This window comes from Macrobrachium rosenbergii, chromosome 7 (genome assembly GCF_040412425.1).
Source record: "Macrobrachium rosenbergii isolate ZJJX-2024 chromosome 7, ASM4041242v1, whole genome shotgun sequence".
In the NCBI taxonomy this organism is placed as follows: domain Eukaryota; kingdom Metazoa; phylum Arthropoda; class Malacostraca; order Decapoda; family Palaemonidae; genus Macrobrachium; species Macrobrachium rosenbergii.
Window position 1 is genome coordinate 29625958 of NC_089747.1, and position 12534 is coordinate 29638491.

General features: G+C 37.4%; 1 protein-coding gene across 4 annotated transcripts in view; it reads right to left on the reverse strand.

Annotated features, from left to right (window-relative positions):
* The window catches only part of IleRS (Isoleucyl-tRNA synthetase), a 173882-nt gene that overhangs the window by 11628 nt on the left and 149720 nt on the right, over window positions 1-12534 (reverse strand). For all 4 annotated transcript variants that reach the window (XM_067106897.1, XM_067106896.1, XM_067106895.1 and 1 more), the window contains 3 exons: window positions 11808-12085; window positions 3100-3216; window positions 1563-1941 (listed from right to left, as the gene is read on the reverse strand). In XM_067106897.1, the coding sequence (XP_066962998.1) occupies window positions 1563-1941; window positions 3100-3216; window positions 11808-12085 (774 nt within the window). The remainder of the gene's footprint in view (window positions 1-1562; window positions 1942-3099; window positions 3217-11807; window positions 12086-12534) is intronic.

A 12534-nucleotide genomic window follows, 5' to 3' on the forward strand; every position in this document is an offset into this window, starting at 1 on the left:
ACTGTTCAAAGTTTCACCTCTCAGAAATAAGTCTTGATGGTAACAGAAAACAAACTGTAAAAATTATACCCTTGCACAGATTATGCAACCTGGTGCTGCCTTTGCTCTTCGGGTACAGTTTAATTATATAGTTACTGTTTTGTTTAACATCAGTTTGGTTGCAATCCCTATGTGCACTGTTCTTGTCCAACAAGATTTCTTCCAAATTACTCATATATATAACTCTGGATCTTACACAACTACATGTTAAATTTTAACATCTCCCAGATGGGAAAGGTTGTCTTTGAACAGAGGGGGCTTAATGAAGCTGTAGACAAAACACCCAGTGCTAAAAACATCCACAATCTTTGTACAGCCAAATCACAGCTTGATCCGTTCTTTACATCATCCTCCAAGACCTTCAATATGACTAAGCAAACTTATAACTTCACTATCATTATTGCAGATCCCATAAGAGACCAGATTAGGCCCACGTCTAGTTATCTCCAGTCTGATCTACCCTTGTGAATAAGAGAAGACAAAAAGATGACTGGCAAGTCCCCTTCCTATCATTCCAGTCATCCATTCTTTACCTACTTGAGTCGCAAGTGGATGAACTTCTTGCCAACCAGCTGTTGCCTGGCCTAACATCCACTTGTGAAGACAGAAATCACATTTACAGATCCCCCACTGCCATCATCAGTGAAAGAGTGGAATTGGCTGTATCTGACGATTAAACCTTTCTTGCATCTCCTTCCTTGATATTTTCTTTTATTTGTCCTATTTGGAATGTTCTCCCATTTTGTTGTCAACTCCTTGGCAAGTTATGCCTAGTGGTTTTCACTAAATTATACTGGTCACAACTTGACTGTCTAAATACTTCCAACCAAGACTGAAGTTAGGTGGCTGGTTGCCCTGCAATGTTATACCATACTGCGTCCAGATCTTTTATGACTGGGCTCTGCGAACTCCTGGCAATTACTATCTTTTTCCCTGTTTTAACCTGACAAATTGGATCTCTTGGTAAGTAAAGTGTTGTTGAGTCACAGCTTAAGCTGAAGATACTAAAGGTCTCTGCATTAACACTTTGGAGCAACCAAAGTGGTCTTCCAATGCCAATTACAACAAACCCATTATGAGTCATACTACTAACTTTTTGGCTTTTAACACTGTAAGGTTTACTTGATATTCATTCAATATTTTTTAAATATAAATAAAATCTTCCACAAGAGTGAAATTTCCTGCCTGACAAACACCTGACAAAAAATCAATTAAACACTAATCTTGGCAGTGAAAATAAAATGCGTAATGAACAACTAAAGAGATTTAACAATAATGACATGATCATCAAGGATAAAAATATGTGAGTAAGGTTATTTGGACAGTGCTTAAACATACAACCCCTTGAAATTGAGTTATGGAATAACAGCCTTTGAAAGGAGAGATGGCAATCCCTGGGAAGGGATAAAATTCTCCCATAAAACAGTTGCTTTCCCAGTTACTTTCAAGTTTTGGTAGTTTGTTCTCCCTTAACCTGGCATATTAGTAAATATAATTTCAAAATTTGTATGCTAACATCCTACCTTCCCAAGACTTCCAGGCTTCAGAACTCTCCTGAGGTTCTGGTACATTGTTTCTGTGATGAAAGGAGTGAATGGGGCCATCACTCGGATCATGCAGAACAGCACTGAATAAAGTGTTTCAAGGGCCCTTAAACAATCATCTTTGCTTGTCTCTCCTTTGAGCCTCTTCCTATTAAACCTGACGTACCAGTTTGTCAAGTTATCAACAAACTTCACGAGTCTAGGTGTGACTGTGTAGAGTCTATACGCAGCCATTTCACGATGGACAAAGCTCAGTAGGGATTGTGTGAAGGATAAGATCCATCTGTCCATAACATTGTTAGACTTTCCCAAGGAACTCTCCTCATATTCAAATTGCTCACCTTCTTCCTTCTCAAATCTGTAAAGAAAAAGAGGTGAATTACATATAGCACAAGTACACTTACACATTTGCGAGGCTCACCATACTAGAATGAGAGAAACTGTAACACTCAACCTTTCTTATACTTGATATTATCTATACTTGAACATTTATAATCACTTCATCTACACATCTCAATTACTGTAGCAAAAAGGCTTAAAGCAAAATTACCTAAAAAAGCTTGGATACAGTGACACATTAAACAGCTGAAAGCTAAGGTAGCTAAATATCCTTTAACAATTTACAAAGGAAAAAACTACAAATTATATCCTAACAATAGCAAAAATAACCAGTGAACATAGTATATATATAAAAAAAAGTGTTAAAAAAATTCTGGATTAAAATCAAGACCTGTATCCACATAAAAACATTACATAATCCTATTAACAGACAAAAAACAAAAGCATAACCTTCTTGATTAAGCTGGTTTGATATAGTAAGTGTAGAACAAACATGAAAATTGAAAGTAAAAGAAAGTTAAGTACAACAGTTACAGTTAACTTCTTGCTTCACATAGAGCGAGAGAGAAAGGAAAACTCAAGGTGGTGCTAAAATAATTGAAGAAAAGAAAACCAATTTATAGAGGTACTGATGCTGCATAAAAAAGCATCAAGCATAAAGTGCCAATTAAAATTTTAGCCTGGTGATGATCCTGCAATGGGATTCCACTTAAACATGGAAAATTTGAAACCTGGAAAAAATACTAACAAAATATTTATACTCTAATCTTTTAATTTTGTCCAAATTACATATTTTAAGGTACTAAAAAATCTGTCCCCTCCATGGACCAAAATATTTATCCATACCACCACTGTTTTTAATTCTACCTGTCGTATTCACAAGATGATCAGATTTCAAAGTATTACTACTAAACAGATAAAACTGCAACTCCGTATTCATTAAACTAATGTATGGAATCAGGATTACTGAACTTTCTCTTTACCTCCTCTTACTTCTTCCTAATGAACACCATTCTTTGGAAGCTTGATTTCAAGTCAATGGCCCCTGTGGGCTTGTTCCATATGAATAGGTTTCACTTTCTGAATAATAATAATTATTATAATTACAGATCAATACTATGGAAATTACAAACACTGCAAACTTAATATTAAATTAAATAACTTATAAAATACTCACCTTTCAACTTGCTGCACAAAGAATCGGTATGCATTGAGCCATGGGATGAACACTTCTTTAAGGAGGTTGAAAACATCCAATTCCTTGAACCTCAGGTTTTCTCCTCTCACAGAAGGGCTATAATTGAGAATCTTAGTAAAGAAAACCAGTAACTTCTATAAAATAAAATTACAAGAAAAAAATACCGAATTAAAAAGAAATTTGTGTTTTTCCTAACATTAAGCCAAGCCTATGCTTTCATATATGAGTAATCCGCGCTTACTTACCCTCCCCTCTTATTTCATCATCCCCGAAAAACAAAATCCTAACGCTATACTTTGGTCATGTGGTGTGACCCGGATCAACCTACCATCTTCCACTGTGAGTCAGCCCATACACAACTACGCTCATCCTCCTAGGAGTGAGAGATCGAAACTATGTGGGGCAGTATAAGGAGGATAACTACCCACACACAGTATGAATGGAGCCTTACCTGAATGTGGGAAGACTATCTCTCAGGTAAATGTGAGTGTTCCTACTTGATATCCCAAGGGCATGCAAGAGGTGTATACTGTGTGTAACATACTCACCTCTGTTCCTCATGATGTTGCCGGTGATGTCTTCCCCTCCAGATGGAACTCTGTGAGGAAGATGAAGCCAATCGATGTCCATCCATGGGTGTGGGTAACGTCATATAAGAGGGCATGAAGTTACCCCACCCTCTTTGTTGACGCCAATGCCAACAGGAAAACTGCTTTAAGGGTCAAGTCCCTCTACATTATCAAGGCTATACAGCCTGAGATGGAATCCCACCCAAGAAGAAACAACACTTAATCTATGCCTTATTTTCTTCACTCTGAGAGGAAGATGCATGTGGGTCACATTCTAGTACGCCACTCTTTGTTTGCACCAAAGGAAAAAACCAATGCACAGAGCACTGAAACACCAATATAATCTATAGACATGGAGATGAAAGCTAGGTGCAGCAAATATGGCCAGACAATCACTAGGCATGGGGAGTACGCATTCCCAATCACAAAGAACAGAGAACATTGTGAAAGAATACGAGAAACAACTCGAAAAACGTGTGAATGCTAGGACGGCTGTGATCGCAATGGAAGATGGTAGGTCGATCCAGGTCACACCACATGACATAGGTATACTATTAGGATTATGTTTTTCAGAGATGATGCAATAACAGCCAAAGATAGGTAAGCGTGGATTACTCCATATATGAAAATGTAGTTCAGTATACTTGTTGGAACAAACTCACGTGATAACTACCAAAACAAACACAATTGAATCACTTAATCATTTTAATAATCCTGAATACTACATATAACTGCTGAAAATATTTTGATTATTATATTTCTTTACTGATGGCATACAAGACCCCTTCTTTTCCCAAAACTTGGTTAGAAATATATTAATCAAGACATATGTCATACTGAGGTATCTGGTAGGCTAATGTTTACCCAGATGCCATAGACTACCAGCATAAGCACCTAGCTAAACCCCATAATGCTGTAACATTACTGGCATTTAATCAAGTACTATCATTATTACTACTACTGTATTACTATTACTATAAAATCCCTCATAACCAGCACCCTCACAACCAAAAGACTGCCAGTTATATGAATTTCCTGGTTGCATGAGAGATATCCTTATATCTTCTAAAGTGCCATATGTGTATCCAGAGCTGTCACTTTGTCAATTATACATAAACAATATAACAAGTTCTCTCTCTCTCTCTCTCTCTCTTGTTCTTCAAAAGCAAAATAGTTTGACAGGGAGAAGAGGGAAAAAGTGAGTTAATGCATCGTGTAGTTTACCTTAACGCAATGCATACACGTCCACATACACATGCAGGCTATGAGATCAGCTAGGTTTACACTTTATATAACTTTATTGAATTACTGCAAATCATATTCTAATATATTTTAAATAAAATCTTATATTCATCTAAAATTTATTTTTTGTTTACTTGGAAAATTTAAGCACTCATAAATCAAGTGTCACCTTCAGAGGCAGAGGAGGAGAAGGGGAGTGTTATACACTGTTTTCTGCTATACCATGGAATTAATGAGATGTTCCCCGCTGTTCTAGCTGCATGTTTTGCCTAAGTTTTTTTTTCAGTGTTATACACAATACTGCATATCATTAAATGCTTACATGTAAAAACACATTTTTTCTTAGTACTGTATTCCCTTCTGAAATTGGAGGGGGGTCTTATTTGCTACAAAATGCAAAGTAAGTTAAACAATATCACTGACCATACATACTATCATCCTGGCCTTGAAGTGGTTAGTAATAATAATAATGGAGCAAGGTAAAACAGAACAAGCTGAAAAGCTGTCAAAAAAAGAAAAAGGGGAACAGATAGAACATAAAAGGCAGAAGCAAGGTGGCTGAGGGGCAATGGATGCTGTAGCCATCTAGGACTTGATGAGAATGCAATTGTTACAGTGGATTATAAAGCTGAGTACTTAAGGACTGTAATCCTATGTACAGCAGAAACACAGGCACTGACAAAGCAAAAAGACATTTTGAGATTCATGGTTACAGCATAGTACGAACATCATATCATGGCTGAGGAAGTGACAGAGATGGTCTGGATATGTAATGCAAAGAAATTTAAAAATTAAGTCAGAAAACCTGTAAATAAAAAACTAACAGGATGCACACCTTTAAGAAGGCCTAAGAAATCATGGAAAGTGAAAACAGTTGAAAACCTAGAATTGATGGGAGTTCAGATGGACAGTGCACAAAGTGAAGAGAACTGACAAAACTTTAAGATTCTAATTAATAAATTTGCAGAAAAAACTGGTTTTAAATAAAAACAATTTTTAAACACAAACTCATTAATCATAAGATGCTGGTTTCCAAGAAGAAAATATCAGTTGGACAAACCTGAACCTTTATTAAAATGCTCTCATCTCTTGAGGCCACATCATTAGAGCTGCTTCGTAACTTCCCCCTTTCTGTTGTTCCCAAGAGTCTAACAGAATGAGTGCAGGATTGGGAGGAGGGCTATGTACCTTTATGGTTTATGAGTTTATATTTAAAAATGTGTTTTTACATATAAAAAAAAAGAAGTTCCATCATCTGCAAGATGCCTCATTCACCATTTCAGTGGGAGAATGAGAGAGAGTGGCCCTATCCAAAGCACTAAGAATTCAAGATAACAATCACCAGGTTGAAAGCTAATCCTCTGGTGGCATCCCTACACAGGAACTGTGAAAAGCCAATCCATCTAAAGATCAGTATTTTAGAATGAGTCAGTATTAGATGAGCTGTGAAGTTTGAAGACCACCTTTGCACAGGCATAGAGTACCAATTAAATTGTTTGTGTTCAAGTCTTGGATAGAAGCCTCTTGTAAGGACCTATAGGGGGCCTAGGTCAAGATACTATGGCCAGGCCTAAAAATCAGTTTGTTTATTGCTCCCCTAAGCACTGCCTGGCCAAAGTCTGCAGAGTGTCAGAGAGGATGCAATCTGAACTTTCATCCAGGCCTCAACTAAGTAATACTAGATAGAGGAACAATATATATCCCTCAATAGTAGACAGGAAGAGCCTATTCTAGATGTGAAGAGATGAAAGTGCTGGTCATCACTGACGTAGAGGAGTCAAGTGAACCAGTATTGCATCTGTTAAACCATGAAACAAACCTAGCCTACTTCCCCTGGTAAAGGCTTGTTGTTGATCTGCAAGGTGTCGTGATTATTTCAGCTTCACTTTCTAAAAATCCACCCCAATAACTGGTACTTAACTTGACAGGTTATTTCTTAAATTCCTATTTCGGTAGTAACAATGCTTTTTCCCCTTGAAATTAGCCTGTTTTATTGTTACTGATATTTCATGTATTATATTCTTTTTATTTCCCTATTTCTTAACTTCACTCAGTGTAGTGGGTCCACACTGAAAAGGAAGCACATTGCTCAAAAACTTTATGTGGACTTCTTAATGGAAAGATGTCAAGGCTTGATGCAGATTCTCTCTTTCCTCAAGTTCCTGTCCAGGAATCCATAGAGTTCTTGAAAAGAAAACTTACAGGTCTCAACCTTAATCTCAAAATTCCTTGTGGAGTATTTACTAATTTCATTTATTTGCACACCACTTATAATTTATTTGAATGCCAAGGAGAGTATTATCAACAGAAATATGAGATGAGTACGGGTAATCCTCTCTCCCCTGTGTTATACAACTTGTTTATAAAATATTTTGAAACAGTGTCTTCCCCAAATACATAACCTAAATGGCTTCAGTATGTTTATGTTTTTTTTTTTATATGGCCAGAGTATTCAGATTTTTATTCACTTTCCAATAATTTGAACTAATTACACCCTACTATACTCATACACTTAAGTATGAATGAGAAGAACACAATACACCAGCCTTCTTTGACACCAAGATTCACAAAGGAAACACTCCCAGTTTCTCTGTATTTCAAAAGTCAACCAACTTTTGTGCATATATACATTACTAGTCACACCACCATACAAACATAGAATCATCTGTCATATCATCCATGTTTTTGAAAGCATATAGAATATGCAGTCCTGAATATCTTGAATGTGAGATCTGTAACATGAGAGAGATCTTTACTATTCTTAAGTACCTATTAAAACTAGAAAGAAATATGGTCAGCCTTCCCATAGGCCTTCTGACCCAAGTGACAGGAGGCTTTTGTCTTTACCATATTCTTAGAATATAAATAAATTGGTATCTATCTCTCATAGTTCCCCAATCAAGCTGTTTTTAAATACCCCTCTACTATTAGGAGTGTTCTTTCCTACAGGTTAAAATCTGTGTGTATACCATTCCTTGCGAACTGTAATAAATCATACTAGGGTGAGAGTGGCATGGCAGAGACTGGGAGTCCAGGTTAAAAGAACAAAATATGACATTAAGACCTGTAATATGAAAAACTATTTTTAATCAAATGACCAACGAAAACCAGAGAATATATTGAGTGTAAAATTGGTTTAAAATGGAATGATTATTATAAACACAGAAGTGTTGAAGCTTTGTTAATAGCAATCATGCCTTATTTCAGTCTTAGGAGCAGTAATTTTCAATTAATAAAGTAATCTGAAAAGGAATTGTTACAGCCCTTGGATGTGGTATATCCTTTTATTTTTGCTTTTCCACTCACTAACATCAAATCCTTTTACTTTTGCTTTTCCACTCACTAACATCAAATCCTTTTATTTTTGCTTTTCCACTCACATCATTTTAGTTTTTACAGAATACATCTGAAACTTCCTTAGCGAAACCTTTTATATTATTTATATAATTCCCCAAGTATAAGCATAGGTATGTATATTTAACATTATGTATTATTTTTCTTTTTTTACAATATTAATTTCTAACCTTCACTTTTATTTTATCACATTTATGATTTATACCCAATTCATAAAAAAAGCAGCAATTCATTGTTATGACCCAAACACACATTTTAACATTTTTTACATTGTTTATTTTGGTTACTCCCTAACAGCTGGTGCTTAACTTGACAGATTATCTCTTAAATGATTTTCCCTTGAAATTAGCCTGTTTTATTAGTTACTTAGATTTCATGTATTATTATTTTTCTTTCTCTGTTAATGTCGCTCATAATAAATTTTACTTGGGTTTTAGTATCTCCACACTGAAGAGGGAGCATGATGCTCCAAAATCTAAGTGGACAACTTAAATATATTTGTTCTCCAATTTGCAGTTTTTTCAATGATGGTAATACAATGTATCTCCACCCAGAAGAAAATTTCCATTGCAAAGCATCACAAATTTGCTGAATGGTGCTGCTGTGGTTCTTAAGGTAAGGTGTTGCAGTGGTGCTGTCACACACGAGACTGACAAATCAGCACTCTGTGGGCATTATACATTCATCACATTTTCATCATAAGCTAGCACGAGAGCATCACCAAGTGTGAAGGATGCCTCCCAGTACTGGGCCAACTGAAGTTGCTGAGATCATATTCTGAACCTGCTGTATGGAATTAGTTTCTTTAGAGAACAAGGTGGTCTATTGCCACTTACCAAGCCTTTGCAGGAGGGTCCAAATGTATGGAAAATGGGAGAGGAGTCTCTAGTTACTTGTGGATCCTGTCCTTTGGGTGACACAACTTCTTGTAAGATGTCAGTGGATAACCCTCCAAACCTAATACTGTGGTTGGTACCAGATCTGACTCTCCCCAGTCAATCTGTATCACCAGAAATTAGAGTTAATTAAGAGAACTCAATGGTTTACCAACTCTGGTGGATAGGAAGCTATAACCAGTCAGTAGTCCTGGTATCAGCAAATGCAGATGTCCAGTTTGTGTCCATACTGCCACAGGATGCCATAATACTGGTGAAGACTTGCCATTATTAACAGGCCAAAACACACCCCCTTGAACCAGTAGACATTTCCCACCCAAAAAATTATAGGAACATTCTTCACAGTGAATGAACAGGGATACGAAACTACTATCCTTCAAGGCTAGCAACAGTAAGTAGTTCCTTCTCCAAACTGACTGGCTTAAGGACTCTGTTTCCATCCTGAAGGATGGTTAAACAAAGGAACTTGCTCAAGTAACTCAGGTCTATAGCCAGTCTCTTTTTCCCCAAAGATTTCAAGGCCACAAAGAGACATCTATAGTAACCTGAGGACTTCCACTACAGCCTCCATTTCCTGCATAGATTGAATTTCTCCATCCAGGGCTCTGAACTTCTTGAGCAAAGGACTAACTCTACTAGGCTGCTTGACAGAAAAGGGCTTTTCCCCTGAGGGTTTGGCTCTATTTCCAACACTCTTTGAGACAGGCACACCTAACAGGAAAGGTGACAAAGTGGGAAGGGCAATCTCACCTTCATCTGATGCTCGTCCAAAGGGCCTTAGCTGCCCCGCTGACTTAAATGGACTTGCAGGAAGTCTGCTGCTCTGGGGTCTATCTATCTGATAGGGTGAATAGGCCCATCTTGACTGGTAAGCTGAGCCCTGATGCCTGATTAGTACCAAGGACTTGGAAAGCCTTTGGTCTAAAGAGAAACTTCAACCTGGCAGGCAGATATAGACACCAAGATGAATATGGTTCCTCCATTCAAAAGATTGCTATATGTGTGGCTGTATTGATCAGCTTGTTGCCAAGCTCCCTGATGTTATCTTTAGGGAAGAGGAATGTCTCTAACAAGAAGCCTAAAGTTGCCACAAGTGAGCAGGCAAGAGGCCGAAGAGGTACTTAGAGGATAGATCCATTGTCAGGGCTGACGCTTTCTTTGATGAAAAATGGCTAAGTTGGCAAGACTGACACCCTTTTGTATGTTGTCTGGAGATGGATCCATAAAATTCTTCAAAGTGCACCACTTGTTCAATCTTTTCAGAGAGAAAAGAAACCACTTGGCCATGCTCTAAACCTTACAAACTAGGAAAGATGCTGCAGCAAACACTGTTTCAGCAAGATAAGCATACCAAGTAAGGATCTTGGCCCAGGGAATACAAAAAGGAACCCTTACATTCTAACCTAATACAAGGCATACGAACACAGGATCATAAGCACACAAACAAACCCTCATTACTACACTCATCAGCAGTTAAGACTAACCTTATATAAGACATTCCACTTAGCTTCAGATACTAAAACGCATATAAATTCTTACAGAGCTAGAAACAGACATTATCAAGCTAAACCTGTTACCAGTTAGCATAGCCCAATATTTTTATACTGCCAAACAAAAGCAAGCTACCCTGACACTTATACTTCACTTAATGTAATTAAAAGTAAATTAAGGAATTAGGTTTGCTGACAGCAAATGGGTGTTACAGACTAATGCACACACAAACAAAGCCACCCCAACATCTTCTAAAAACATAACAGACGCCTCGCACGTCTCGAACTGTCGGCCTAACCACTCACGTCTCCTCGCTGCTGGGAGAAAGGGAGCTGGGGATTTGGCACAATACATATACACGTGCTACCGGGGTCTAAGCGATGTCAGGCAGGGCAGCCGATCGAGGCTACGGCCTACCCCAACGCCAAATCAAAGTCCTTCAAAAAGAAGGCATTGTGCTTACCCCATATGAAAAATGGGAAAAAGCACGTTAAACGAAGCAGAAGAAGGTAGTAAGAGAAACAAAAAGTAGGAAAACTCCAATAAACATGATCAACAGTCTTACAAATGCAAAGTAAAATGAAAGAAATTTTCCACTGTTAACTGTTTTTGTGTCCTCACAAACCAATACCATAATGGGAGATGGAGATCATTGTACCCACTATATATTCATACACAAAAACAAAAGAAAAAGGAAATGAAACTTGAAAGGAAGGTGGAGGAGTGAAAGGAAAACAAAGGATATTTGTTTATGTATATTAGCTGTATTCGTATGAATAAGAGTTTTGAATCTGAATTTGGAATACTAAACAAAAAAGGTCAAGAAGGCAAGCTGGGAGAAACACAGGATGAGCTGGTGACATTATAAAGTTATGCAATGGAATGTGGGATGAAGTGGAACAATGGTAACCATGTGGCCTGGAGAGAAGAGAGCATCCTTTTCTAAAGGATTCAGTCAGTGGGATTGGGAGATTTCCTACACGGAAACAGATATCTCATGATTGGTGGTGTTGTATTAAATAAATAATCTCAACGAAACTTCCAATGCATCAAACAGTTTTCCTCTTTGATAATACCAATTGAATAAATAGTGTTCATGTTATGCAGGTATAAAAATGTAAGAAGTCTGACATACCTGTTTGTAAGATACAGCCTTAGAGCATCTGCACCATACTTGTCAACCATGTACATTGGGTCTGGATAGTTCTTCTTTCGCTTGCTCATCTTCTGGCCATCCTCTGCCAATACAAGGCCATTTACAATCAGGTTCTTGAATGGAGGTTTCCCAAACAATGCTGTCGAGATTACTAGGAGAGTGTAAAACCATCCACGGGTTTGGTCAATACCCTCAGCAATGAAGTCAGCGGGGAAACAATCTTCAAATTCCCTCTTGTTCTCAAATGGATAATGAACCTGAAAAGGTTGATAAAACGTCTGATGGCAAAATGTATATATTACAATCACCTACCAAATAATATAGTTTAAAAAAAAAGGTTTTAATATGAGCAAATATCTACAGACATGTTTTGCTAACATGACAATTTTGATTTAACATGAATTTACTCATAAGCATCATTTCCAAATCAACCACATGTCTGGGACTGTCCCAAGTGGCAGTGATGTCACAAACAGCCATGCTATCTAGCAGCAGGAGAGGAAAACCAACCCAGGGTTCCCAAAAGTGCATCTATATCTCCTATAGTGAATTTAATTGCTCAATTGACACTAGGATTGCACTCAAGTGGGGTGAGGACATATGGCAGCAGACAACAACCAGTAGAGTAAAAAACAAAACATGTAGAATTTAAAGAGTATATTAATGAGAACACTCATATGTTTATTCTTGTTTCTGGACCTTCTAC